Source organism: Beta vulgaris, chromosome 7 (genome assembly GCF_026745355.1).
Source record: "Beta vulgaris subsp. vulgaris cultivar EL10 chromosome 7, EL10.2, whole genome shotgun sequence".
Lineage (NCBI taxonomy): Eukaryota > Viridiplantae > Streptophyta > Magnoliopsida > Caryophyllales > Amaranthaceae > Beta > Beta vulgaris.
In genome coordinates, this window is record NC_079208.1 from 50,388,556 (window position 1) to 50,416,423 (window position 27,868).

Here is a 27,868-nt window from a genome sequence, read left to right on the forward strand (position 1 = left end):
TCACCCTTTCTCAAGTTCTATCCCTTTCCTCTTAACAAACAAAACGCCCTCTAAATCAATTAAAGAATATGACAGCTTAATGAATCAAATAGTTCACTAAATAGATTAATCTAGTCACCATATTCATAAAGGTGGTTTGTCTCTTCTAAAAATATTGGGCTTGGGTTGTTGCCTAATATAAAACTTAAAGTAAAAGGTCTCTTAGAAGACCAATTGTTTTAAATGTCAAAGAAGTAATAAATTTACATTATTTTTACAAATGATTTAAATCAGTTTAGGCTTCAGATCTTCCTGCTCCAAGAAAGTATAGAATTTCCTAAAGGACGAGTCGACATCAAAATCATCTCCATAAATCTAGTTGGGTTCGTTTTGGACTCCATTTATGAATTCGATTTGAGCTCATATTAATTGAATTTTGTGAAGAGATTGGCAAGCCATCTTGTTTCGATATCCATCTTTATCCTTCTCTTTTGTGACAAAGTTCTACACTAAAGTACAATTGAATGGTTGGTACATGGAGGATTTTGAGGGAAGCTTTAGATTCCGGCTGATCCCATAACTCCCTCCATTATACAATGGAAGAAAAACACGTAGAAACCACCTTATGAATATAGAGGACTACTCCTATTGTCAATTGATTTTAGATCGAAATTCAGTTGAGCTAGATAACTATATTTAACATGGTATCAAAGCAAGGTATCTTATTCTTTGAATAAGATTTAAGCAATCATGAATGCTTTTATAAACTTGAGGAATTATCTCAAGGGACTATACTTCTCCAGCATCCATGTAGTAGAATAAAAGGCACGATAGTTTTATGCTTCGTGCAACAAGATGACTAAGTCAACCAATTAACATCCAAACACTTGCACTCAATTTGAAGAGGGTAGACTTTAGGGCCGGGCAAAGCTTTATATTGGACTGATCTCAGTCTAAATTATCCCAACATGTCTCTTGTCCTTCAATCCAATGTAGTGTAAAGTATGGGATTGTTTCTTCTAGCTTCACCATCCATTCAAGAGAACGAAAGGCGCTTCACTGTCCATAAATATTATTGTCCAAGGGAAGAACAGCCGAGTTGACCACCATAGATACTTTCAGTTGATGCAACTTTGTGAGAACTAGCTGCTTGAGTTAAGGCAGGCTAATTACATCACGATCTCCATGAAATTTATCAAGGAAACAACATGAAGATTCCCTCGTAACACCCGTTTTGAAGGTAATGCCTGTTTTCACCATGTTGCTATCTCTAAGAATGGAAAGAGCCACACACCTAATGAGATCATTTATCTTAATGCTCCTGTTATCTTGACAAATTTCCAACAAACAAGAGTTGAGAAGCTTGTTCAATATGGTATGGCTCATGTCGTATTGTGCCTGCAACAATGGCACATCATCAATTATCCTGTCCCCAATCCAAAGACGTATCAAATCTTCTCTAGGTAAGAGACTTTTGTCTTTGAGGTGAACTGCAGAATACAAGAAACAACGTTGGAGCTTGATGTTATTCAACCTTTCATAAGACAACTTCAATCGACTGAAAACTTCTATGTTTTGAGTAGGTTCTACAGTCTCAAGGAATTCCCTCCATTTAGAAGCATCAACTACCCCTCGCATGCTGTTGGCCAATGTGGTGATAGCAAGAGGGACACCGGCACACTTATGATATACAAGCTTCTTACAACTGGGCACTTCTTTGGAATCTAAAACACCATACCCTATGCTATGTTGAAACAGCTGCCAAGTCTCTTCCTCTGAGCGTGTCTCAATCTTAAGGACTTTTTGGCAGCGAAGGATACGAAAAACATCTAGCAATCGAGAAATTAATATTAACTTACATTGCCTAGGAATACCGACATCCTCAGGCCGAAAATCACCCCATAAATTATCAAGGAAGAGTATGTACTTTCCTGAACAAACTAGAAAGGCATTTAGAATCGATGCTCTCCTAATCACATCTTTATTATCTTGAAAATCAAGTCCAAAAGCACTAGCAATTTTTTGCTGCAACTGGAATACTGTGAAATCAATGCCCAGTGAGACCCAGGCAGCTAGAATGTCATGGTTCAGAAGCTGAGTATATAGCTCTATTGCAATCGTGGTCTTCCCAATTCCACCCATCCCATGAATGCCAATGGTGCTAATCTCATTATTTCCTAACCAACCAATTATTCTACTGATGTACTCGGAGTTAATGGACAGAGATGGCTGCACTTTCCCGCGCTTCTTCTCAGGTTGCAAAAAAACGCTTTCCATTTCAGATTGCTCATCAATAATTGCACACCTTTTCATATGTCTTACATCATATAGCACATTATGGAAGCTACTTACGGAGGCCAAAATCAATCAACTAGAGCAATTACTGAAGGCATGTCCTCCTCAGTTAAATGATAGATCTGCGTAAAACAAGAGCATGTAAGTACTACTTATTGTTGTTTCTACTTTGACATTCTTTTGGTGAAATCCCCTCTCCAGCCCAACATAAAATCTCAACGGATACAAAAACAATAAATTAAACTAATAACAGGAATCATGATCATTGTTCAAAAAAAGAAAAAGTTCGTGCATCAGAGCAATGCATAACATAGTACAAGTACAATCAATATAAATGTTTAAGGTGCAGGAGTGCATCAAATGTCATTGTTAGAATATCTTTCTCATTTCCACAGGTCATCCAAATTCAATGTTAGACACGGATTTGCAATCACATAAGTAAAGCAAAGTTGTTTTCAAAGCGTCACCATATGTAAAAGGAAGACAACTAGACAAGTTAGTATACATGGGGATGGTCACTTTGTAGGTTATTTTGAACAATTATGCCTTAGAAACAAGGTCTTCCCTAATTAGTCTGTTGTTTGGGGATCATAATGTCTTATAGACTGAGAAGGTTGATTGTGTTTATGAGAAAACATAAATATGCGACACTTCATGCCTTGTAGGATTTATTTCTAAAAGATATACTAAATATGCGAAAAATGGATCATAGTAGATCATGGTTATGTTAATTTTAAGTGGCATGAGGGGTTATGCTCAATACATTTTGAGCCTTTGAGGTTTAACGTTCATGAATCGACTACAAAAAATCGTTTTGATTTAATTACTTCTTTTGGTTAAAACTCGAAATAAGGCTGAGGTTCTTCTTATGTATAGAAAGCGAATATTCCAATCACTATATAATAACCCTTAGATTAGTTTTGTGTGATTTAATAGAGATTGGTCTTGGTTTTCCTATGATACCTAATAACTAGATCTTTAATAGAGGTGAAGAGTAAATTAACATAAAATGTTCTTAGATAGACATCATTCTATCCTTAATCAACATTTGATGTAGCACATTATCTATATCAATGCAGTATCTATTCACACATTGTGTCAAATGGTGGTTGAATGTTTGCAAATTGCAACAAACCAAGACCATGAAGATTAAAAAAGAGTGCAAAAAAACATATAGAACATCGTTTTCTCCAAAACTACGAACATTTAAAAAAATATAATCCACATTGGAGGATTGAAGTTCAAATATTTTCGACGTAATCACAGACAAAAAAAAGAAAAGAAATCAAATTGACTACACAAATTCTTATATGCGGTCGGCCACATTTGTAGCTTCTCGTTTGGCTTGCCCATCTATAAGCCCAAACATAGAAACATAATCCTTGCACGCGCCTTTTACTATTATGCGTTCCTCTTTTCCTCCTATATTCTCCAATCTCATCCTTTCCCCTCTCTCTCCTCTACTTCACTTGTTCCAAGTTCCAACCTCACCTAATCATTAAGCTAAAAAACTGGAGTAATTTCGCAAATGGAATCGAACTCCATGAAAACTCAAAGCTCAAAATCCTAACTTCTTTCTCTCCTCTGTAAAATCAATGGTGTCGTTAGGATTGTAGACAACGATAAAAAATCAATGGCGGAATTTGAGGTGTACCACGTACATGAATTGTGAAAAGTTGCAAGATATTTGAGGAATTTGAGGTTTGAAGTGTGAAATGTTACAATTTATTGTTTTGTAATCCTAGGTGATGGTGATGATGATCAACATGGTGGTGATGGTGGTTGTGGTGGTGGTGATGTTGAAATATTTGAAATTAATGAGAGTGGTAAAATTGTTGCAACAATTATCTCTGAGCAAGAGTTTAACAAGTCTTCAAAAAGAGTAGCTTGGAGTAAAAAAGTAGTCTTGGTTAAGAGGTGGTGTAGGGTGTGTTAAGCCTTAAAATCTGAATGTTGTTGAATGTTAATTAATTATTCATGGAGAAGAGTTGAGAATACAATGAGTAACCCCATGTATTTATATGAGTAACCCATTTTGTTTATATAAATAACCCGATTTTGTTGATAAGAGTAACCCACCTTAAAATCTTATATGAGTAACCCCATTTATTTTTTGGAGCTGTCTAATTAAGTTTTTAGAGTAACCTTGTTTAACTCTATGAGTATCTTATTTTTATCATATGAGTAACCTAATTAAATAATAAGTAACCTATTTTAATCATATGAGTAACCTAGTTTAACCTTATAAATAGTCTTATTTATTCATACCAGTAACTCCACTTAATCATATGAGCAACCCCATTTTGTTTGTATAAGTAACCCCATTTTGTTTATAAGAATACCAATTCTATGGCTATGCGTAACCCTAAGATATTATATGAGTAACACCATTTATTTTTTTTGCAGCAACCTCATTTAGTTTTTTTAGAGTAACCTGATTTAATCATATGAGTTACCTCATTTATACATACAAGTAACTTCAATAAATCATACGAGTAACCTCATTTAATCATACGAGTAACACCAAAGGTTCACAAAAATAACCGCATTTATTCAAACGATTAACTTCATTCATTCATAAGAGTAAACTGATAAGTGACCTTATTTATCCAAATGAGTAACTCCATTCATGCATAAAAGTAACCCTGTTTATTGATACGAGTAACTTAATTGGTTCATACTAGTAACCTCATTTATTTAATGTACGAGTCACCTCATTTAATCTTATGAGTAGCCCAATTAATTCATACTGGTAACCTCATTTAATTATACAAGCAACTTCAATTAATCATACGAGTAACCTCATTTAATCATACGACTAACCCCAAAGGTTGACAAAAGTAATCGCATTTATTCAAACGAGTAACCTCATTCATTCATAAAAGTAAATTGATTAGTACCTTCATTTATTCAAATGAGTAACCTCGTTTATTCACAAAAGTAACCTCGTTTTTTCATACAAATAATCTCATTAGTTCACAATATTAACCTTATTTAATCATACGATGACCCTATTTGATCAAATAACCTCAATTGTTCACAAAAGTAACCCAATTTTATTATATGAGTAACCCCATTATTATCATATGAGTAACCCCATTATTATCATATGAGTAACCCAATTAATTCATACTAGTAATGTCATTTAATTTATGAGTAACCTCATTTAATCTTATGAGTAACCTAATTAATTTATACTAGTTACCTTATTTATTTATACAAGTAACTTCAATAAATCATACAAGTAACCTCATTTAATCATACGAGTAACCTCAAAGGTTCACAAAAGTAACCGCAGTTGTTTATAAGAGTAACCACATTTCTTTACAGGAGTGACACTCTTTTATTGTTGAAAGTAACCACATACTCATACAAGTAACTCCATTTGGTCATAAGAGTACCTTCATTTGTTTATAAGAGTAATATCAAAAAGTTAAGTTGTATATTTATCAATGAAACTTAACTCTTGGAATTGTTGTTTTAAACATACTAGAAACTAGGATGCTCGGACTCGGGTATGGGTCCGAGGGTCGGACACGGGAAATTCTAAACTCAAAGACTCGCGGACTCATTTGTTAAGTGTCCAAATTTTGAATATGGACTCGGGGGCACGACAACCAATGAAAAATATTGAATTTATTTGTATCCGAAGTATATTTTTAGTTTTTTATAATTATTTTTTTAGTATTTAATTTCTTGAAAAAAGAGAGTAAACACTCCGTAATCTTGATAACATGCTGCTTAGTGCTTAGGAAACTAGCAAAAAGTATAAAGTTACTGCAAAGAAAGAGAACATAAGGATTTTTTTAAAAAAGAAAAGGAAAGAATCAGTGATTGGGTAGAATAAAAAAATCAAAAGAAAGGAATAGGGTGCAAGCTGTAAAAGTGCAAAAGAAAAAGAAAAGGAACGAATCAGTGATTAGGTAGAATAAAAAAATCAAAAGAAAGGAATAGGGTGCAAGCTGTAAAAGTGCAAAAGAAATAAATGAGCTGTAGTATTAACAACTTGAACCATTAATGCTGACCGTTCATTTACCCTTATCCAGAACACCAAAGTTTCTCTCTCTCTTCTCTTTTCTCTCTCTGCAAACGCATGGGTGCCGAGTCCACTATCTCCCCCAAAGGTCCGACCCGAATTTCGTGTTGGCACCCGCGTCGTGTCGTGTCGACATCAGTGCGGCGGGGGTGATGGTCGAGTCCGAGCTTCCCAGACTAGAACTAATAGCTAATTAATTTTCTCTATTTAATCACTACTCATGCCATAGAAGAATGTAATGTTGCACATAAACTCGTAACGTTTACAATTGTTTTCAAGTAAGTTATAGCTATATGGATAGGAAAGATAGGTATTCGATAATCAACTAGTTATTAGGCCCGGACTATGCCTCGGGTAAGAAAGAAATTCATTTATCAATAAAATACTTTATGATAATAACACTAAATATAACTTAATCTAGTGTCTAAGATTTTAGTATATGTACTTGAGGTCTCGGGATCAAACCCTTATACTACGTAATTTCTAATTTTTTTTATTGTACATGGATTACATGAACTAAAACTTCCTAGGGAGAGCGCCACGTGGCACAATTTCTTGTTTATGCACGCCTTTTAATATATTTATATAGATGACTAGTATTATTTTTCTAAAAACCATCCGATACTCGAGATCCTACTAGACACTAACTAATCTAAATCCAATGCGGGAAAGATGTGTGATTCAGCTGGAACAACACCTTTACCAACTGATCCACGTACTTGGTGGATAATTGATGTTAAAGGGCCATTTTGTTTCAAGATATGGAAAGGAAATGGAATGGGAACAATTTAAGGGAGGAATGGTAACAAAAAATGGTTTTCTTTATTGAATGTTGGTTAAAGCTAGAGAATAGAAATCAATGGTAACTGTATGGGTATAACCCAAGTGCATTAGCGGTCACAGAGCATATGTCCGCGAGCATGGCATAGGACGCGAGCACATTAAAGACATCTATAGCTCAGTCAAGGTCAGTTCATCCCTGATGGACGGCAACGTTGGCGGACGCCTAACAAGACAAAAGGAGGGAATCTTCCCACCTGTCAAATACGTCACAGCCCTACACGTATCGAAGGATTACACGCTTTGTCAGAGGAATAGTACTTCTATAAATACCCCAATGGTACTATTCTGCAGGTACATTCTCTCACACACTAAAAATAGCTTATCTCTCTCTAGTTTCTCTCTCTATATCCGAGTGGGACTAATTACTGACTTGAGCATCGGAGGGGGCCGGGTTTCCTCAGAACCACCCCGAGGGCAGCTTATGTTTGTGTATTGTGCAGTCTCCCAGCAAGGACGTCATCTCACACCTTTAGCGGACTATACTGAGGACGTTAACCGTTTCTATACCGAAACAGTAACCATTACCACTAAGTAATAGATTTTGTTACTTGAGGGATAGGGGAAGGTAACTAATTGGGATATTCATTACAATCAAGTAATGGTAATCGATTAATGAGGGGTTGAACCAACTAAGAAGAAAAACAATCGATAATTGATTTCGTTTCTTAGAATCCTATATTAGTGAACCAAACGAGACCCCAAACTTTAAAGACATAAAATATGCTCATGAAATATCCAAATTTAAGACCATTTTTGGGATTGCAAAAATGCAGTTGATCTTCTTCATCAACGAAACATCACAGATTTGTACCCTAATTTAATCTTGTTGTGCAGAAAGCAAATGGATAAGATGCCACTCTTGAAGATTATGTATTGCCGATTGCGGCCGAGGAGATAACAAGAGTGCGGACGCTATGGCTAAAGTTTGTCGGATGTCTACCTTAGAATGCAATGTAATTCCCCCATCCCCTAGTTATTGTATAAACTTCTATGAGGATGTTTGTACTTGTAACAAATATTCAAGTTTTATGCTAAGTTCTTATTCAACAAAAAAAAAAAAAAATCCAAATTTCACGGATAACATAGATAAGCAATTAATTAATCTCTTTATGAATTTTACTTATTTTGAAGTTTTAAGGATCTAACTTTTTAGCCTAAAATTAGAGTGTCGGTTTCTCTAGCACATTTGATAGTGAATCAATAACAAAATGTCAATCAAATATGATCAAAAAGTAAAGTAACTAAGTAATTAGTAAATGTTTAATAATCTAGTAGAAATCAGAAAGAAACTGATAACAATACAAGAAAAGAAAAAAAATGCTCACCTGATTCGAGATTAGCTTTGTCTTATGAAGGAGGAATGAACACGTTGAAAGAATGAGGAGTTTGAAATTTAATAGTCAAATTAAGCAATACTTATTCTCATGTTTGGATGCAGAAAACTTGGAGCATCAAGTTTTTATAGATGTTTAAAACTTTTTGAAGGTTTTGCCAGGTTGCTTCCAATGAAACTCCCATGAAGAAGCAAAGCGCCGTCATTGTTACGACTTAAAGCATCATTAACCATGAGTGAAAAATAAAATCATGGGATGATTGAGAAAAAAAGGGCCTTAATCATGATTGGAAAAAAAATCATGGGTTGAATGGGAGTGATTGGGGCAAAAAAATGGGATGGGGTGAGTGAAATGGTGATCAGGCGTGGGAGTGGGACCCACTGCCTGATCTGACGAAAATCAATTTTTTTTGGCTTTCCCCCAGCCAAAACGACGCGTTTTGGCTTGGGGAAAGCCAAAAAAATTGACTTTGTCAGAATTCTGACACGTGTGTCAGATTTTCTGACGCACGCGTCAGAATTTGACACTTGTCAAATTCTGACTGGTGAAAAAAATAATACAATTATAAATATTAAAAATGCAATATCTTAAAAACTACAAAGCGAAAAAAATTAAAAAAAATACCAATGGCTCGATTTTTCAGAGATCTACAATTAGAGACCCATTTTGTAATATTTTGGATAAATTTTTTTTCTAGCTATTTACTAATTTTCTATAATTTTGCTTATTTTATATGAAATATGTCCCACTTTTACACTTTAAAAAAAGTAAATAATATTTTTGTACATTTAATTTAGTTAATGCTAAAAACGCTAATTATGTATTTATAAATTAATTTTTTTATCAATTAATAATGAATATTTAATATTATTAAAACGTAAATTATAAAAATATTAGATAATGGTGATGGTGTGATGAGAGAGAAAAAGTAGTTGGGTGGGGTAAAAAAGTAGTTGAGTAGGTAAAAGTAGTTAGGATGATTGAAAAATGATTCATGGTTAAGGAGATGAGTGGGGAAAGATTGTGGGAAGCTATTTTTTAGAGAGAGAAAGTTAGAAAGAGAGTGGGATGATTGAGTTTTTCACTCATGAGTAATGGTGCTCTTACGACTTGCGAATTCTCATTGAGCTACCGGCACAGTCGCTTTCACTAATCAAAATCAAACGGGCTTAAGTGGATTGAAAGTTATTCGGATAAAAATCAAAATCCAATCAAATTTAGGCAGAATTAGTAATATATATTGGACTCGAACTATGTTTAAATTAGCAAATACGTATATATTGTATATTTTATACTTCCTCCGTTTCTTAATAAGTGCAACATAGAAAAGTGGAGGAATACCAAAGAATGTAGAGAGAGAAAGTTGAGACCACAATAAAGTAGAGTAATTCAAGTGATAAAACAAAAAGGTTGTGGTCCCCTCTTGCTTTTTGGTGGCATATTTGTAATAATATTGAACTTTTTTTACCATTTTGAGCTTGGTTGTACTTATTGTGACTATTCCAAATAAGGGAAATGTTGCACTTATTAAGAAACGGAGGTAGTATTTGGGATTGTGCTTAAGTGTTTTCGATAAAATCTATGTATTTTTATGTATTATTAGCTATTACTACTGAATTTTATGGATTATATGAATTACTTCTATTATCGAACACTTAATTTTGATACACGTATCTCAATTATTTTATCAAAAGAATAGAGTTTAAATTTTTTGAATATTTCGGATTGGATCCAATCTAGTGTCAGAAAATTGAAATTGGATTGATTTGGATTTGAACTCTGGTTGGTTTGGATCTTGATTGAAAAATTGAAATCCAAAGTTTATTCGAATTGGATTAACGGCCCGTTTGGTAGTTGGTTATAAACTATGGTAATGAGAATGAATTTGTGTGTAAATTTGTGAAGAATATCATTGTCTATTCCCATGGTAATGCTAATTTATCCTTAAGTGTCCACTTTCCTTCTTGAATTTTCATTCCCATCCAATACCACCTTGTAGGTGGTAATGAGTGGTAATGAAAATTGCTTTCCTTTGGAGACAAAAACACAAATTTAGGGGTGAGATTGCTTGCTCATGGAGAAAACAAGCCTCCTCATGGAGATTTTACGGGTACTTACATAACAAAATTACACTTAAAATTCATTCCCATTCAGGGGCGAATCTATTAAGTAACAAGGGGTAGCATATGCTACCTCTTAAAAAAAATATAAAAAAAAATAGGCTGGGAGAAAACAATAGAAACAAAATATCTACAAAATCTAGCAAGGTATTATTGATGTATTGCATTTGCCGCGGTGGTAAGTGCAATATACAGAAGACAAGGAGGTCTTAGGTTCGAGTACCATGCGGGTCATTTTGTTGTTTTAGTTTTCTCTTTTCTTTATTTTCTTTTTACCTTTTTCTTTTTTCCTCTTTCTTTTGTCCTTTTTTTTAATATCTCCTATGTTTCAAATCTTTTCCATCTTCTACAATTATACTGGTAAATTTAAATAATATAATACTTCATATACTAACAAACTTTATTTTAATTATAGTTGTCTTTCATTATATTATAAATACATTACACTCCCCTAATTTCAAATAAAAAGGTTCAACCTTTTCTAAATCATATATTATAAAGAGAACCTTTTTTGATAAAATATCCATGTATTTTTCCATTTCCTACGTTATATTCTGAATATTTTTTTTCATTTCAAATTGTAGATTTGATTTTTTTTATTCTATATTGCACCCCTTTGTTAAATCAACGTTAAGTTTTTCATTAGTTTCTTATTTTTAGCTCTTCAGACTTACATTATACGCATATATTATAAAGAGAACCTTTTTTTGATGAAGTATCCATGTATTTTTCCATTTCCTACGTTATATTCTGAATTTTTTTTTTCATTTCAAATTGTAGCTTTGAATTTTTTTATTCTATATTGCACCCCTCTGTTAAATCAACGTTAAGTTTTTCATTAGTTTCTTATTTTTAGTTTTTCAGGCTTACATTATACGGGAGAGGAATTCTTTGGCTTTAAAAGGGTTGGATACGATAAAGTAGTATGGTACGTAGAGTTTTTACGGGAAGAACTCTCTCATAATGTAAGTCTAAAGAATATAGTATTATGAACCATATAATAATATAGTATATTACAAAAGGGTTATAAGTGTAGGTTAACGTGAATTATATTCTACTATTATGAACCGTTATTTGGTTGGTTATATTATGTTACCCCTGATTGAAAATCCTAGCTCCGCCACTATTCCCATTACCGCAATTTATTGACAACTACCAAACAGGTCGTAAGTACAAGTTGAAATCGTACACCAAACTTTTTCCCGTTACCTACATGATACGACGTACCTACCAAATATACAAAGTTAGTATCAAAATGTCACTTAATATATAAATAGTCACGTGTCTAGGAAATAAATTGGACGTTTCTTAGACCAATATAAAAAGAAGTGAAACTATTTGGTTAGACTGTCTGACCCAATAGGTTCCGTCGGACGGGGCTGAACCCAACTTAACGCGCGCGGACTTTTTTTTTTTTTTTTGCTGTTTTTTCTTCGTTAGTAAGTACTCGTACCTCTTCTTCACCTCTTGTTTGCTTTGCTCTTGCAATTTTATTTCTTCTTGACTCTGAATTTTCAGCAAGATTCTTACTTTTGTGTGTCTGTTCCCTTAAATTATACCCTTTTAATTTTTTTTCCGCAAGTGCATTGTTTCTGATTAAGTTGCGTGAAATATAGAGTTTAATGTACTCCTATGTTGTTCTTTTTCTGCTGGTGATTTCTATTTATTTTTTCTATTTTTTGACTTTTTTTTTGTGTTATGTGAATGCAGGTTTGATTTTGTCTTCTAAGAAGTAGCTGAAAGAGGGAATTTCTAAAGGTAGAAGCATTTTTAGTGTTTATATTGTTTTTTATTTTATTTGTTTGTTGTTTCATTTAGATATGTATTTCTTTCATTTTATTATGTTTTTGTTTCAGTTGATGCTGTCTTTGTTTCATTTACATATTTTTTTTTTTGTGTGTTTCAATTGTTGTTTTGTATCGTTCACATATGTTTTCTTTTCATTTGATGTTGTTTTTCTTTCATTTAGATATTTCTACCTTTCATTTGGTATTTTTGATTTTGTTTTTCTTCGATTTTTTGATGTTTTCAGTTGATTATTGTATTCTTTCAGTTGATTCTTGTATTTTTTCAGTTGGTGTGGAAATTCTTTCAACTTGTGTTGTTTTTCTTTCGTTTGGTCTTCTGTGTGTGACATCCGACGAGAATGGTTTGTCAGACGAGTCTGACATAATACCTTCTCTAAAAAGAAAACCTGAAAACCCGTAATTAATTTTAAAAAATAAAGGTAACTTTGAACTAATATGGAAAGACATCTCAAATACAATGCCATTTTCTTCTTTTTTTTTTTGGGTGAGACTGTATTTCAGTTGACCTTTTACCTTTTCACATATTGTAGTTCATTTCTTCTATATCAATTATAATGTTTTCTTTATTTCGAAATTTTATATTAATTACAACACTACTTTACATGGCATTATGATTTATCCAATTTTCTCCCTTTATCTATTTCTCCTCTTCACATGTCTTCTTTAAGAAAATTTGGTAACCTTATACTTGATTTATTTCTTAATAGATGCATCATAAGGACATATTTGTGAATGTACACCTTCGACCATTAATATCTAAAACTAGTTATTAGACCCGGGCTATGCCCCGGGTAAGGAAAATTTTCATTTTATTAATATTACACATTAAATTGATAACACTAAATAACAATTGGTCTAGTGGTCAAGATGTTAGTATATAACCTTGAAGTCACGGGATCAAACCTCATGCTAAGCAATTTCTAATTTTTTTTACTGTATGTGGATTACATGGAGTAGAAAGCGCTTAGGGAGAGCGCCACGTGGCATCGTTCCTTGTTTAGGAACGCCTTTTAATATATTAGTATTAGTTGCATATACATTGCAATCAACCAATAATAATTAAAGTAAACATCTATTCTTATCTATTAGTAATTAAATATAGTTAAAGTTACATTTTGAACAATATAAAACGTCAACATAATGCATCTATTACAAAACGTAGGAAAAAGTTCATATAATCAAACGGGTACTAAAATCATATGATTCATAGATCTAAATCAAATCGAATCTTTTGAATAATTTTCAAACTTTCCTTTTCGGGTTGTTTGGATGTTTTTTCTCAGATTATACTTGTTCGTTTGTCGGCAATTTAAGTTGTAAGTGCCTTGAATGTTGAGAGAAGAAGAAAGTCAAAAGTTAGATTATTCAGGCATAAAGGACCTCAGGCGGGCTGAAACCTCGTGATTTTCCTCTGTGAGATGGGCCTGGAAGAGCATGAGTGCTTCAACAAGCAATATGGGCCCCTCAGACGGTGTCCCCTGCTTTATTTTAGGCCAATGTGTTTTGGGTTCCTAAGTTCCTCTATTAGTTTTAGGTCTTCATATAGAAGTGTCTTTAAACCTTTAAGAACCATAATCTTTAGCACACAAAAGAAATCTCTTGTAAAGTAATACGTTTGTACATTATAGGTTATATATGAGTCCCAAGCATTCGTATTAGGATAAGTTGTATCATTAAAACTCATAGTACAATTACAAGAATATCCTTAGTATATCTCTTTTACTCTCTTTCTAATCCTTCCTTCTCCATCTCAGGATGCGTTCTTTTCACTTTTCTCTTCATTTTAATAAATTAAGTTTCAAGTCCAATAAGTCATGTTCAATTCAGATAAGTTCAGTTCAGATAAGTTTCAATCAAGTCCAATCAGGGCAATAAGTTCCAATCAGGTCTAATAAAGTCCAATAAGTTCCAATCAGGTGCAATAAATTACAATCAGGTCTAATAAGGTGCAATAAGTTCCAACCAGGTCTAGTAAGGTCCAATAAGTTTCAATCAGGTACAATAAGTTTCAATTAGGTCTAATCAGGTCCACTAAGTTCCAATAAGGTCCGAATAGTCAATGATAATCAATAAACATTATATTATTGTCTATTATTTTATTATTCATATTATTATTAGCTGATTATGTTATTATTAGAATTTTAACTAAAATACCACAATGATTGTATTGTATTATACTTGTATTATTGTCTATTATTTTATTGAATATTTGTATTATTGTTTATTATTTTATTATTATTCTTAATACTATTAACTGATTATGTTATTATTAAAAATTTAATTAAAGTACCATAATGTATAGTATTTTACTTGTATTATTGTCTATTATTTTTATTATTCATATTATTAATAATAAGACTATTAGCCACTAAGGGTATTTGGGTATATTATGTTGAAACTTAGGAGTACCAAGTGTATTTTCAAAAGTGTGAGGGTACCGGGTAAATTTCATGAAAATTCGGAGACAATAGGTTAAAACAAATGTAACATCATATATGACTATAATTTTACTTGTGTATAAATCACAAATAAAGTAAATTATGTGAATAATACCAAAGTATTAAGTGTACAAATTACAAACAAACAAAAGGGGTATTTACCATGAAGAGAATCAAGTAGCATCCATATTGCTAGTTGTGGAATGTGGATACGTATTGAATTATGCAGTAATGGACTAGAGTGTTCTTGGTTACACTTTATCTTCCACATTACACTTTGATATAGTTAGGATTTAAGAGTTCCCCTCAAAAAAGGTATTTTTTTTCTTAACATAATGTAAACATATAGTTTCTTTTACTTATTAGACAATTTCTTTTTACCAACAATTCTACTTTAAGACAAGTACTTAAACAGTTACCATCTAACACCTACTACAATAATTAACAACAATGCTACTACTCTAACCGAGCAAATACTCTGTTTGGTTAAAAGTACACATAAGTGGGTAGGAAAATATGAAGTATAAACAAAAAAAAAATTAAGTTGAATAACTAGTATAGTGGAGAAAAAAGACTTGAGTGAAGCAAGAAGACTTGCTAAAGTCTTCTCTTTAATATGAAGCTTAGATGTTTCTTCCTCTCCCAGTGTAGATCCACAACTATATTCATTATTTCTATCAGTTCACTGACCACTTTTCCTGGATTTTGCCTCATGAAGTTGCTAGGTGTGTTGCTTCTACGTTTCAAAGACCTAGCAGATATACAATATCTATAGATTTGATCTCATTCAGATCCTAAACAAAAAAATTAGAAGTGCTATAACACTAACTAAGCTGTTTTCTGTGTCAGCAAATCATGGAAAAAAAATGAGCACCTAATGATGCTGGCTGTAGCTGAGACAACCTTGAGTTCTCATTGATAATGCTTCTTCTGATCAGCTACTTTTGTTTCGTATTTTTCAGGTATGATTATAGTTGTTCCATTCGAGTTCTGTAAACATGCGCATTTTCATATTAGCGCTGCTCCCTCCTTCTGTTAATTGTATCATTCTGACTTTCACATCTGCTAACACACAACTTCAAACAAGTTTTAAAAGAAGCCAAGAGGGACCATAGAAGGTGAAGTGTATGCAATGGATGCCAATTGCCATGTATTGAGCTACATCAACAGGTAGGGGACGAGCTAAGTACGGCTACTAGCCTACTACCCAGCAATGGCAGACAGTTTGCAGAGGAACGCCCGACAAAATTTGATACAAAGTGTTTCCTCTACTCTGAACTGTAAAGACACAGAACATAAAACACATTCAAAAATGGATGCCATCACATCACACACACACACACACACACACAGACAGATACACAGAGACACGCACACGCCCACGCCTGACACACCCACGCATGCACGCCTGACACACGCACACAGAGAGAGAGACACAGAAACACACACACAAATACACAAAGAAACACATACACATACACACAGAACCACAAACACGCACACACGCACGCACACAGAAGATGATAGGATCTTTATATCGAAATTGAACAAGCCATGGAATAGTGCTAAGGAGGCATTTCCTAGAGACAAGTAGTGCATCCTTGAGTTAGGATAAGATTAGATCCTACAAACAAGATCTATAGACTAGAACGAGGTTAGTGCCATTTTGGTTGTTCATAAGAACTCATTACGACAGAATTTGCAGAAGCTTCATGGGAAACTAGTATATTTCACATAAAAGATACCAGATACCCATGGACTCTGTCGGAGCTGGGAAAACTAATTTTATGATGTACCTCTATCATGAAAGTTACCAGGGACAAAATCAGAAGGGCTTCAAAGTGGTGTTTAGGACCACGAAATCTAAAATAAGGCAGTCTGATCGTAGCAACTATAACAAGGTGCCACATAAGCATATCAGCATGGGAACCATCGCCAACATAAGTCAACAGAGATGAGACCAAGATCATTTAACTAGCAAAATACAAATGTTGCAAATTTTCTTTCACTTCTGTCAATCCTGTGTACATCTTTTTGAGCTTATCCCCTTAAATTTATGAACTTATAAGTGTCCAAACTATTATGGAATACTTAATAAGTGCACAAAGTTTTAGGAGATCAGTAAAAAGCTAAGCTTTCTCTCTTTTTCATTTTTTTTCTTTTTTTCACTTTTCTTTTTTTCAGCTTTCTTTTTCTTCTTTTTTTTTTTGAACCTCAATCAAAACTGAGTGTAGAGAAATAAAATATAGAAAAAGGTAGCAGCAATTAATTCTAAATGATAAGAAGTTAGGGGTGAAAACTTCAGGAATAAGGTTAATCACACCCCATAGGATGCATTTTCTAAGAACCAACATGATAATTGATAAGTGTACAGGCAAGATACAGGAGAGAAAACATACAAGACGTAGCACTGTAGCAGAGCACCTGTAATTAACAGCTCTCAGTAATTATGACACATCACTAAACATAAGAACGATTGGGAGCATGAAAGATCATATAAGAAAAAAGACTCTTCAGGACTCAAGGATTCAAGTACCTTTATTTAGATACATGGGCAAGTATATCAAAAACCCCCCCCCCCCAAACTGTTACAAAACAGGGTAACATAGAGGCCGCATGGCTCGGTTTAATTCATCATGGATGTCTTCTCTACCACCCATTAAACTCCTCCATCGATCTAGGTATAATTATTTACTCCCTGCAACAACATTGATAACACTAGTCTATCGGAAGGACTTAGAACAAGATCTTCTCGACACCAAGCTCCCGTAGACCAGTCATATTAGATAATCATTATCAAACACTAGTCCAGTAGTCCTAGAAGGAGAGACAACTGACAACCCACAGAAAAACAGAAAAACAGAAAAACATTCAATTGGTTTCATGATCCTCTCATAGTCTCATCTGACCTTATCAAATCCTGATTGATGCCTAGCTCTTCGTTAGAAGCACTATCTCGAGTTCCTAGTTAACCTAACCTTGTGATAGAGGAAGTTATCTCATTTTGCATGTTTATTCTTCATCCCGTTCCTCATTCAAATAGTGCAGATTTCCATTCATGGGGATCATCTATGCCACACATACGAGTAGCTATGTTCACAATCCTACGAGGCACTCCGGAACACCTATCAGCAAGTGAACGAGGAATGCCATCAAAGGAACAACTAGATCCTTCCCTAATGTTTGCTTCACGCATAAACAACTTGTATGCATCTTCCTCTGGAAGTCGCTTAACTTCAACTGTTTGAAAACAGTCAAACAGTTTGTACTCTAAGCTAGACCTAGTAGATAATACCAGCTTGCACTCGCTCCCATTTGCAGGGACTGGAATTCCAACCTGTTCCAGAGAAAAATTAGCTTTTGGCACACCATCTAACAAAAAAGCAAATCTACCAAGATTAGCAAGTGTGTCTGACAGTTTTCTAGCCCTTACAAACAAGTGATCAGCACCGGTAAGATCACAGTTCACAGCAGCAGCAACAGCATCTTGCAGATGCTTGATGGTGAACATATCAGGGAAAGAAACCCAAAAAACATAATCAAACCTTTTTAGAGCGTAGTTGTGCAGGTGCTTCATCAAAAAGGTTTTACCAATTCCTTCCATCCCATAAATAGCAATTCTACCAGCACCACCACCTTCCAGCAAAACCTTAAGATAGTCAAAAGTGCTAGAAGCAACTCGGCCAACTAACTGTTTTACCGGTATATGATAGCCACGACACAGGCCTCGGGCATCAGACAAGGCCTCTTTAAGGACCCTGTTACCCTTTGTGTCATGGTCTTTCAAAGCATACACCAATTTGTAAACCTCCCATCTCGTCTTTGCACCTAAGGGTAAGCTCCTCCATCCTCCAACTAGCCCTAACAGGCATCGAGATTTCACCACCAGACTCTGACCCTCAGTCATCCAGGGACAGTCCTCTTGTTTTCGCTTCTTGCCCCTTCGAGCCTGAGTGGAAGAGGTTAGACTAGAAATGTCCAGTATCTTGGCACTTAAGCATTCAGTTTCACCCTCAAGAACTCTTTTCATCTCATCAAGACTGGGTTTACTGAAATAGGTTATAAGTCCCCAAATTCCCACAGATATCTTTACTTGATCCATAGTGGAAGATAAGCCTGAAAATATTAAGCCCGTTCAGATTATATCTTTCCTTAACTTAAATAAGTTCAAACTCTAATTCACCTCAGATAAAAACAATCCCTATCTATACGAACTACCGGAAAAAAAAAAAAAAAAAAAACAGTAAAGTAAAATCCTACCAGCATTATGTTAGGCTAGATTTATGAGTATTTCCTGAATCTATCTATCTAAAGGGTTTATCTAGACATATCTAAAAGTGTTTCGGCACCATAAACATTAGAAGAAGAGATATGAAAGATCCTTTTAGGTTGGCGAAGTCTAAGGGCATACAAATCACCACCAGAGCAAAACTCCATGACTAAACAAGAATTATGAGAAGCTTCAAAGTCACCATATAAAGTAGGCAAAAAAAAAAAAAAAAAAAGGTGGTCCAATATCCCTAATATCTCCTTTTCCATATCTGCCCTAACAAGCTTCTTCCTTTTGGCTAAAGCCTAGAACGTTTATGTAGACATTAGAAATGTTTATTTGGAGATAATATTTCTTAGTATATTTCGTTTAGATTTAGAATATGTTTTCCTAGTTTTAGCTAAGTTAGTTTCTACTCCCTCTGTCCTTAAATAAAGTACCTATTTTTCCATTTATGTTTGTTCCAAATAGATTTCTCGTTTCCTTATCTGGTATGGATCCACCAATTAAAATATTATTTTGCTTTCAACTTTTATAATATCACTTACTTTCCCATATAACACACATTTTCCACAATTCCTAAAAAGTATACCAATAACTAAATTAAATTATGATTTGATACAACTAAAATCCTACATATGATTTCTTCTCAACACTTGTGCCAAAAAAAATGGGCACTCAATTTAGAGATAGAGGGAGTATATGATGTTATGATGTACTAATTCCAACCTGTTTCTCTTCAATCTATATATATAAAATCCAATACAAACAAAATTGACTAAAAACAAACAGTGAAGGAAGAAACCCTAAAATAGAACCCAGAAAAATCAAATAAAGTAAATTCCTACAAGCATTCAGATCATACAAATAAAATCATAAAATGAAAACAGAAGAAGAGGGAAGAATTTCATTACCTTTCTGGAAGATATAAAGATTGAATTGAAATTGAAGAATGAAGGAATTGTAGGTGAAAAGCCAAAACAAAACAACCCAGAAAATCACTTAATAAAAAGCTGATGCAATTTAGGTCGGAATAAAGATAGAAGGAGCTTCTTTTTATGTCCGACGTAACATCAGTCATTTTCATAGAATCTGCTTGTTCCGAGTAACTTCCATACTCCTCCATTTCTCTAATGTCTACTTTCAGAAATCAAAACGCGTAAAACAAAGCCTAATTAAGCTCGGCCCATAAATTTTGATGAGAAGGACCTGCATCCGGAGCAAGCTGATTCGTCGAATTTCAAGGTCCGGATCCTTGCCAGTTTCACTCTACTTAACTCGAAAACGAAGACTTTTCAAGTTCTTACTCAGAGTGTGAAACATAGGATATTCAGCAGCTGATACAGGTATCCAAGTGATTCCGGTTCAAATTCAATATTGGTCATTTGGTTTAAGATATGGAATTAAAAATACATGTTAGGACGAATCTAACAAGATTCCACGTCACTATATTTTTTTATTCATGTATATATCACAAACGATGGTCAAATAAAATTTGTGAATAGCATAAAATGTCAAAATATAATTATATTTAAAAAAGGAGGAAGTATATATTGAGATCCAATTGCTGAGAAGAGACTTGGGGTGAGGTGGTAAGTAAGGGTGTGTAAAGGGTAGGGTTGGACTGAACTGAAGATTCCGGTTCGCCGAAAATCAGGATTCCAAATTTTCGATCCGGATCAGTGGATCGGAATCTCTGTATTTTTAGTAAAAAATAAATAATTTAAAGGTTAAAAATAATTTCAAAGCTCTGAAGTTAGAAAGATAAAAACATACTCCCTCTGTATTTTTTTATCTTTCTCACTTAAAATCTTGACACTGTTCACAATTAGAGAGAATCATTTAGATTTTTCTCAATATATAAGAAAAAATATAGTCATGTGAGGTCTTGTTTGATTCATCTCAATGATTACTTTATTAATATTCAATTATTATAATTTTTACTAATATTTAATGAAAGATATCTAATGTAGAATAAGTGCATTGGCAAACGTGCAAAGTCAAAGTAGGAAAGATAAAAAAAAAATACAGAGGGAGTACTCTTTATTAACTTTAAGATTATTATTGTTAGAATTATTAAATTTTTTATCTATCTAATTTATAAATATGTATATATCTAAATAAAAAAGATTTTTTTAAAAAAAAATGCAAATTCTAGTCCAATAGGTCAAAAACCAAACAGGATCGGAATTTTTCCAATCCCGATCCCAAAAAGATCCTGAATCCGATCCACTTGTCCAGCTAGTTCCGGTCCAATCCTGTACCAGGGCGCACTCCTAGTAGTAAGGTGTTCCACCTTCCACACCTAAGCAAAGATAGAGAGAGCATGCGGAGTAAGAAAAATGTAAAATAAATAAATAAAAACGGAGTAGAATAAAAAGAGTAAAAGTAAAATAGAAGTGCATTAGAGCATGTCCAATGGATGATTTCAAATTTAGGATCATCAATTACTTTATTACTTTCTCACTCTTCCACTTCATTCATGATCTACTATTGATTTTACCACCATTTGTTTACCTCAATGGATGATCTATCATTTTAGATCATCGCATTGTCTCTCATACATTTTACCATACTTCACTACATATTCTTTATCCTCAATTTTATTTCTATAAGAAAATATATATTTGTGAGATGGGATAAATGATAAAAGTAAATAAATATAACTTTCAATAGCAAAATTAACTAAAAATAAAATTTGTTGAAGTAACTCAATACTGATCTCTATTTGTAGACCTAAAAAAAATATAAACATTGATATATTTTTTATTTTTTTAAAAATATGTTGACAGCTCAAAAAAATCGTTGGAAAGATTTACAACATTGCAAAATTCTGCTTAAATGTGAGCCATGAGATTGGAATGATATTGGCTTTTGGATGGCTAAATTGTCAACTATGTGGGTCCAGCAGAATGTTTTTTTGCTCTTCTTCTCACGGGTGTCACTTGCCATGCTTTTTCAATTTTTCTCCCGTTTCTTTTTTGTGTCGATCTCACCTTTGTTCAGATCGTTGCAACGATCTGATCATCCCTTTATCTCTCCTCTTTTTTTCTCTTTCCTAACTTTTTATTATATTTTATTATTTTTCTCCTTCTCTCCTCATGATCTAGATTATAGATCATCCAATGGTCATACTCTTAAATAGATGGATCAACCTACTATATACCGAAATATAGAAAGACAAATAACTCTAATTTAAAAAAACCTAACTGACACAATGTTCCTATTTAGAAGAATTAGAGGAAGTAGATCTTAAACTTGGTAGAACATTGACGTCAAGAAATGGGAGCTATATGGTGACATCTTTTTCTGGAAAAGATAATAATCTCTCTCTACAAAACTTTTCTCTACCTTCTCTCTATAAAAACTCAAACACAACTACCCTAACCCTAGAACTCGCCGGAGATCCGGCGCCGCGCAGGTCTCCGGCGGGTCTCCGGCGAGTTCATTAGTGTTTTTTTTTTCGTTTTTCTTTTCCTTTTTCCGTTTTTACTAATTTCCTTCTTCTTCATCGCCGACTTCCTGCAGCGACTTCGGGTTCCGGCTTGTTCTGGCCGCCGTTTTTGGTTCCACCGTCGTCGCTTAGGCCTTGGCTTCGTCTAGGTTTTGTCTTCTCTTAATTTTTCAGTCCGGTGTGTAGCGGCGTTCGGTCGCGTTTTCGTTTCGCCGCCTTCTCGTAATTTTCAGTCCGCCGCCGTCTCGTAGTTTTCAGTCCGCCGCCGTCGTTCGTCGGCCGTCTTCCAGTCCGTAGGTGTTTTCCCGAGTATGTGCGATGTCACCCACTCCTGTTCGCAGCGTTCCCATCCCCCCTATTCGTGGTCTGTTCGTCCTCCCACCCCCTATTTGGCTCGTCTGTGTGGTGTTTAACCCCCCACTTCCTTGGTCAAGAGTTTCCCCTCCCCGATCCCCCCTATTAAGATGGTTTAGTCTAAGTTTCCCCTTCCCCGTCCCCCTGGTTAGATTTAGGTGTCGTCGAATGCCCCCTCCCCGTCCCCCACTAGTGTTAGTTGGCGTCAGTGTCTTTAGTGTGCCAAGGAAGCATTTGGTGCAGGTTCTTGCCGGTGTTTGCAGGCGTAGTTCTATGTGTCAGGTGGTAGGTTTTGTGTTCTTGTTTTTCATGTTTTGTTGCAACACTGTTGTTTGTTGGTCTTCTGGATTAGGGATTGTCACTTTGGATCTTAGGATCCGTCAGTGGGGCGTAGTTTATCATTCTAACTCGCCCCAAATTCTCGTGATGACTTCATGTGTCATCACACCTCAAAAACGCATCTTGTGGGAGGGCCCCCAACTTGTTTTGGGGCACGTCAAGACCTCCACCTCTTTCGAGTTTCAGTCTGGTGTGACTGAAATTCGCTTACCCTCGCAGAAGGGTCAGAAGTCACTATCAAAAGTGACTTCTTTGTTAACCGAATCAGAAGAATCCCAGGAGGATCATCCAGGACCCTGGGATTTCGGGACTAGTGGACAGGATCTACTAGCAGTTGATCGGCAATCTCTCTATGAAGATCGTAGTTGTGTACTTCAACAGTTTGTCTCTCACATCCGACTTTCCTCCCCATCGCTCAGGACACTCGTTATTTGGACTGGATTTTTATTAGTTAGTATTTACGTTAATTTGTTTGTACGAGTTCTTGTAATTTTCATAGTTTCAATTGTTTCTTGTTTCTGTTTTAGTTTGGTTGTATTACCATTAGGTTGTACTCTCGTTTATTATTAATGCAAATTTCCTTGATGTCAAAAAAAAAGAAAAAGAAATGGGAGCTAATATAACAAAGACGGAAGATGTCAAATACTTGCAGTGTTTCTGTGTTTGGGCATTACATGTACATGGGCAATGTTTCACACTGCTAGGGGAACATACGATGATTATACATAATTCCTTTACCATGTACTTATACATACAACTTAAATGAAGTTATGAAGGTAGATTTTAAATGCTTAAACATAGAAAGTAGAAAAACCTTTAAGACTAGATAGCAAACTCAGAAAATAGCCAAATAGTCCTCATTGTCATTACTGGTCACAGTGGCAAAAATCATCCCCACAAAATAACTTGACCTCTTTTTCATCTCACCTTCTTGTACCAAATCCTCGACAACGGTATGAGAACTTGACACTTCATTCTGGACCAAAATCAACCATGAAAACATTGAAAAGTCTAGTGCAAGTATTCGAGTAATAACACTGCTTACAAATCAACTAATTGAACATAAATCATCATAAGAAAACAGTCTGATGTATCCTTGTTGCTCGGAACTTGAGCACTGAAGTTGCTCGCTTGGTGCAATTTGGATGCTCTAGAATCTGATTAATGGACAACAAATATACGAAGACAGCAGCAAGCCAGTAAGGGACTGAATGAGAGCCAATGCAAATATAGTAACAAGACAGACAGATAGACCTTTTGTTCTCAACACATTTTTGTTGAATTATGTCACATTCAAAATGCCGCTCTCAAGAAATAGAACTAGCCAACTAGGCAGACACGAGTTCAAGAAGAACATAGCCCTTTGGCAAGAATTTTAACTCCCGGTTCTCCTATAATTTTTCCTAGTCTCAGCATTTATCTCAATCATGTACCAGTTATTTCTACTGTCAAAACCTGCTTCTGCAGCCATCACTTTTAGTACTATTTCCATTCTATAAAAAGATTTGGGATTTCTCGGACAGACCCTTGTTAGTCTCAACTAGTTCGGGTTAAGCGTCAGTACATACATCATACATGAGTTACAAACATTCAGATGAAATCAGGGGAAAACTGAAACAAGATGCCTCTATTCAAGCTGAACAAGGAAACTAGTAATTCACAGTGCAACCAAGAAGTAAAGGATAAAATTGATATATACATACAAAATTACATTTTATACTGGATTTTCGCATGTAGAGCCCCCCAGCCATCCACTACAAACAAAAGTTGGCAAAAAGGCTCATGAAGTTGTATACTTTAGAACTTTTTGTTAAGAAATAGTACCTATTAAAATAGTTATTTTGTTGGAAAATGCTTAATAAAAACTTTTTGTTGAAAAATACCTATTATAATACTTTCCTTTGTTAATTAAGACCAACTCAGCATTTTCTGGCCAAAAAGTTAACTTTCTTCCCCTCCCTTTCGCATTAAATAGGACCAACCTATATTTTTCTACCATAATCCCTTAAAATGGGAAGCAAGAGGAAAGGGTTTGGTAGAGTTAAGGGATCAGGATAGAAAAAAATAGGTTGGTCCCATATAATGAGAAAGGAAGGGTTTTTAGCCGGAAAACGTTGAGGTGGTTTTAAGTAACAAATGGAAATATTATAATAGGTCTTTTTCAACAAAAAAGATTTTATTTAGTCTTTCCCAACAAAATGACTATTTTAATAGGTCTTTCTCAACAAAAAGTTCTATACTTTAGTCTCGAATTCGTCTTCCTATATGTTACATTTGTGGAGATCACTTCACTTACTGTGGTAAAATCATTGAACATCAATATAAGAAGGTCCGGAGATCAAGCTCTTCTTGACTCTGCTCCTCTTAATTAATTGAATGAAATCATCAGCTAGAAAGAAAACCACTCATAACCATATCTTTCAATCATTAAACCTGGATCTTAAGGACCCTGATCAACTGCATGTTAGTCGACTTCCTCTACAATGACCCAATGAAACACCCAGCTACTCGTCCTTGATAAATTCTACTGTTCTCAGTTCCTTATCAACCTAATCCGACAAAATTTGGAAGGTTTCTTAGCCTGGAGCAGAAGAAGAAGGTACCACATCCATCCATAGTTTTATTTACTGTCACACAAGAGGTGATGAATCATAAGTTACTCCCTCAATGGGAAGTAATTTGTTTTTCATCCCCAGGCGTCCAAATTCATACAGTGCATTTCTCCATTCACATGAGTCATCTATGCCATACATGTGAGTAGCTATATTCACAATCATATGTGGCAGTCCAGAACACCTATCAGCAAGTGAGTTAGATATGCCATCAAGGGAAGAAACAAATGCTTCCCCAATATTGGCTTCACGCATGAACAACTGGTATCCTTCTTCCTTAGGAAGAGGATCAACTTTGACAGCTTCAAAATGATCCAGCAATCTACATTCCAAGTTAGAAATAGTAGTTAAAACTACCTTGCATTTGCTCCCTTCTGCAGGGACACGAATTCCTACCTGGTCCAAAGAAAATTCGGCCCCTGGTACACCATCTAAGAAAAGTGCAAAATTGCCCAGACCCGCAAGTGTATCTGAGAGCTCACTTGCCCTTAGATTCAAGTCATCATCACTGGTGAAATCACAGTTCACAAGTGCAGCAACAAGATCCTGTACATGCTCGATAGTGAATTGAGATGAGAAAGTGACCCAGAAAACATGATCAAATTTCTCAACCCACTTCACTGCACTGTTGTGCAGGTGCTTCATCAAAAAGGTCTTACCAACTCCTTCTACCCCATGAATGGCAATCCTTCCAACATTATCATCTTGTAATAAAAGCTCGAGTTGATTCAAAGTACTTGAAGCAACTTCTCCAACTAACGCTTTCACTGGTATATAATAGCCACGATGTAGGACTCGTGCATCAGACATGGTCAGTCCGAAGAGCTCATCACCCTTCTTGTCATGGACTTCAAAAGCATCAACCAATTTTTCAACATCCCATGTCTTCACACCCATCAAAAATCCCCTCCATCCTCCAACATGCCGTCCTAACACAAATTCAGCTTTCTTTATTAGTTCCCTGGCTTCATCCATCCATTCCAACTGGTCATTATCTAGCTTTTGTTTCTTGCCTCGTCGAAACCGAGTACTACAGAAATCTCCTATGTCCTGCATCCTAGCTCTTAAATACTCAAGTTTGCCTTGGAGAAGTCTCTTCCTCTCAGCAATGTTATGTCCCCTAAATAACAAGGCCAACAGACCCACCAATCCCCAAAGCATGGTGATGATATCCATTTCCTGTAATAAAGTCAGCACCTTTCTCAAATTAGTGTTATCATAATTTCAGTCCTCCCTCTAACATAACTCAAAACACCCCCCCCCTCGAGTAGTATATAGTTCAGAACTGTAAGCATTTAACATATACAAATGTTCTACATCATGTAATATCAGATGTTCAGATCACAAATAATTGTTGTATACAAGAGTTAACAATATTAATAGATGATGTTAATTCCCTAATTTGCATATACATATCTATAAATGAATATAGAACAATCACCAAATTGCAAAGTATCCCAAATTATAATAGTGAGAAGTAAAAAAATGAAAAGAGAAAATATAGACAAAGTGTAGTGGAAGAATCGAAACCTGGGATTTATTCGGCAAAATCGACTGTGAAATTTGAGATTTCTGCAATCGCTTCTTCTCTTCTTTCTTTCTTTGGTTTAATTTGTGTTTTCACCTCCCGAATCTTGTGCTATTTATACAAAAAAAATTATTCTTCTTTTTCTTTTATGCTGTATTTAGCACACTGCACACGCGGCACGCCCCTATATTCTTGTACTTGCAGGTTGCACATATAGTCGATTAGTCGACCCCAAACTGAAAGTCTTTTAATTAAAACGTTCCTTCGTAGCAGCTTCCAACAGGAATACAGGATAGTTATCTCATATTCTCATTTCACACTTACACCCCAAGGCCCAAAGTTGTCACAACTCAGAATGTCACATGACTAACAACTAACAAGTCAAAATTTTACAAAGCCCGACCGCCACATGAGAGACTTCTTGAAGCTTTACGCAAGTAATGTTGTGTTAAAATTAA

General features: G+C 34.8%; 3 protein-coding genes and 1 long non-coding RNA gene across 7 annotated transcripts; 1 reads left to right on the plus strand and 3 right to left on the minus strand.

The window, feature by feature from the left end:
- Positions 1-184: 184 nt before the first annotated feature.
- LOC104899621 (probable disease resistance protein At4g27220) lies at positions 185-8,922 on the minus strand. The gene is made up of 2 exons (XM_010686842.4): positions 8,479-8,922; positions 185-2,396 (listed from the first exon to the last, which is right to left on the minus strand). The coding sequence occupies exon 2, from the start codon at positions 2,290-2,292 to the stop codon at positions 1,135-1,137; it is 1,158 nt and encodes a 385-aa protein (XP_010685144.1). The 5' UTR covers positions 2,293-2,396; positions 8,479-8,922; the 3' UTR covers positions 185-1,134.
- LOC130592191 (uncharacterized) lies at positions 2,285-8,195 on the plus strand. Its single transcript, XR_008970417.1, has 2 exons — positions 2,285-2,415; positions 7,988-8,195. It is a non-coding gene; the product is annotated as an uncharacterized LOC130592191 (long non-coding RNA).
- Positions 8,923-15,294: 6,372 nt separating the features above from the next.
- Positions 15,295-20,484, minus strand: LOC104899622 (probable disease resistance protein At1g52660). Of its 4 annotated transcripts, none has more exons than XR_007276146.1 (3): positions 20,038-20,483; positions 17,763-18,969; positions 15,295-15,843 (listed from the first exon to the last, which is right to left on the minus strand). XR_007276146.1 is itself a non-coding variant. In XM_019250926.3 (3 exons), the coding sequence occupies exons 2-3, from the start codon at positions 18,953-18,955 to the stop codon at positions 17,885-17,887; spliced, it is 975 nt and encodes a 324-aa protein (XP_019106471.1). In that variant the 5' UTR covers positions 18,956-18,969; positions 20,038-20,484; the 3' UTR covers positions 15,295-17,884. The 4 variants fall into 4 exon arrangements, 2 of the variants coding, with proteins under 2 accessions (XP_019106471.1, XP_019106470.1); XR_007276144.1 differs by having other exon boundaries at positions 15,295-16,131; XM_019250926.3 differs by having other exon boundaries at positions 15,295-18,190; positions 18,287-18,969; positions 20,038-20,484.
- A 4,462-nt stretch (positions 20,485-24,946) lies between these two features.
- LOC104899623 (probable disease resistance protein At1g52660) lies at positions 24,947-27,559 on the minus strand. Its single transcript, XM_010686845.3, has 2 exons — positions 27,413-27,559; positions 24,947-27,061 (listed from the first exon to the last, which is right to left on the minus strand). Exon 2 carries the CDS (start codon positions 27,056-27,058, stop codon positions 25,901-25,903), a length of 1,158 nt encoding a protein of 385 aa, XP_010685147.1. The 5' UTR covers positions 27,059-27,061; positions 27,413-27,559; the 3' UTR covers positions 24,947-25,900.
- Between the last annotated feature and the right edge of the window lie 309 nt (positions 27,560-27,868).

Coding starts and splice junctions, on each gene's coding strand:
- LOC104899621 (XM_010686842.4), bottom strand. CDS start 2,292: ATGAAAAGGTGTGCAATTATTGATGAGCAATCTGAAATGGAAAGCGTT.
- LOC104899622 (XM_019250925.3), bottom strand. CDS start 18,955: ATGGATCAAGTAAAGATATCTGTGGGAATTTGGGGACTTATAACCTAT.
- LOC104899623 (XM_010686845.3), bottom strand. CDS start 27,058: ATGGATATCATCACCATGCTTTGGGGATTGGTGGGTCTGTTGGCCTTG.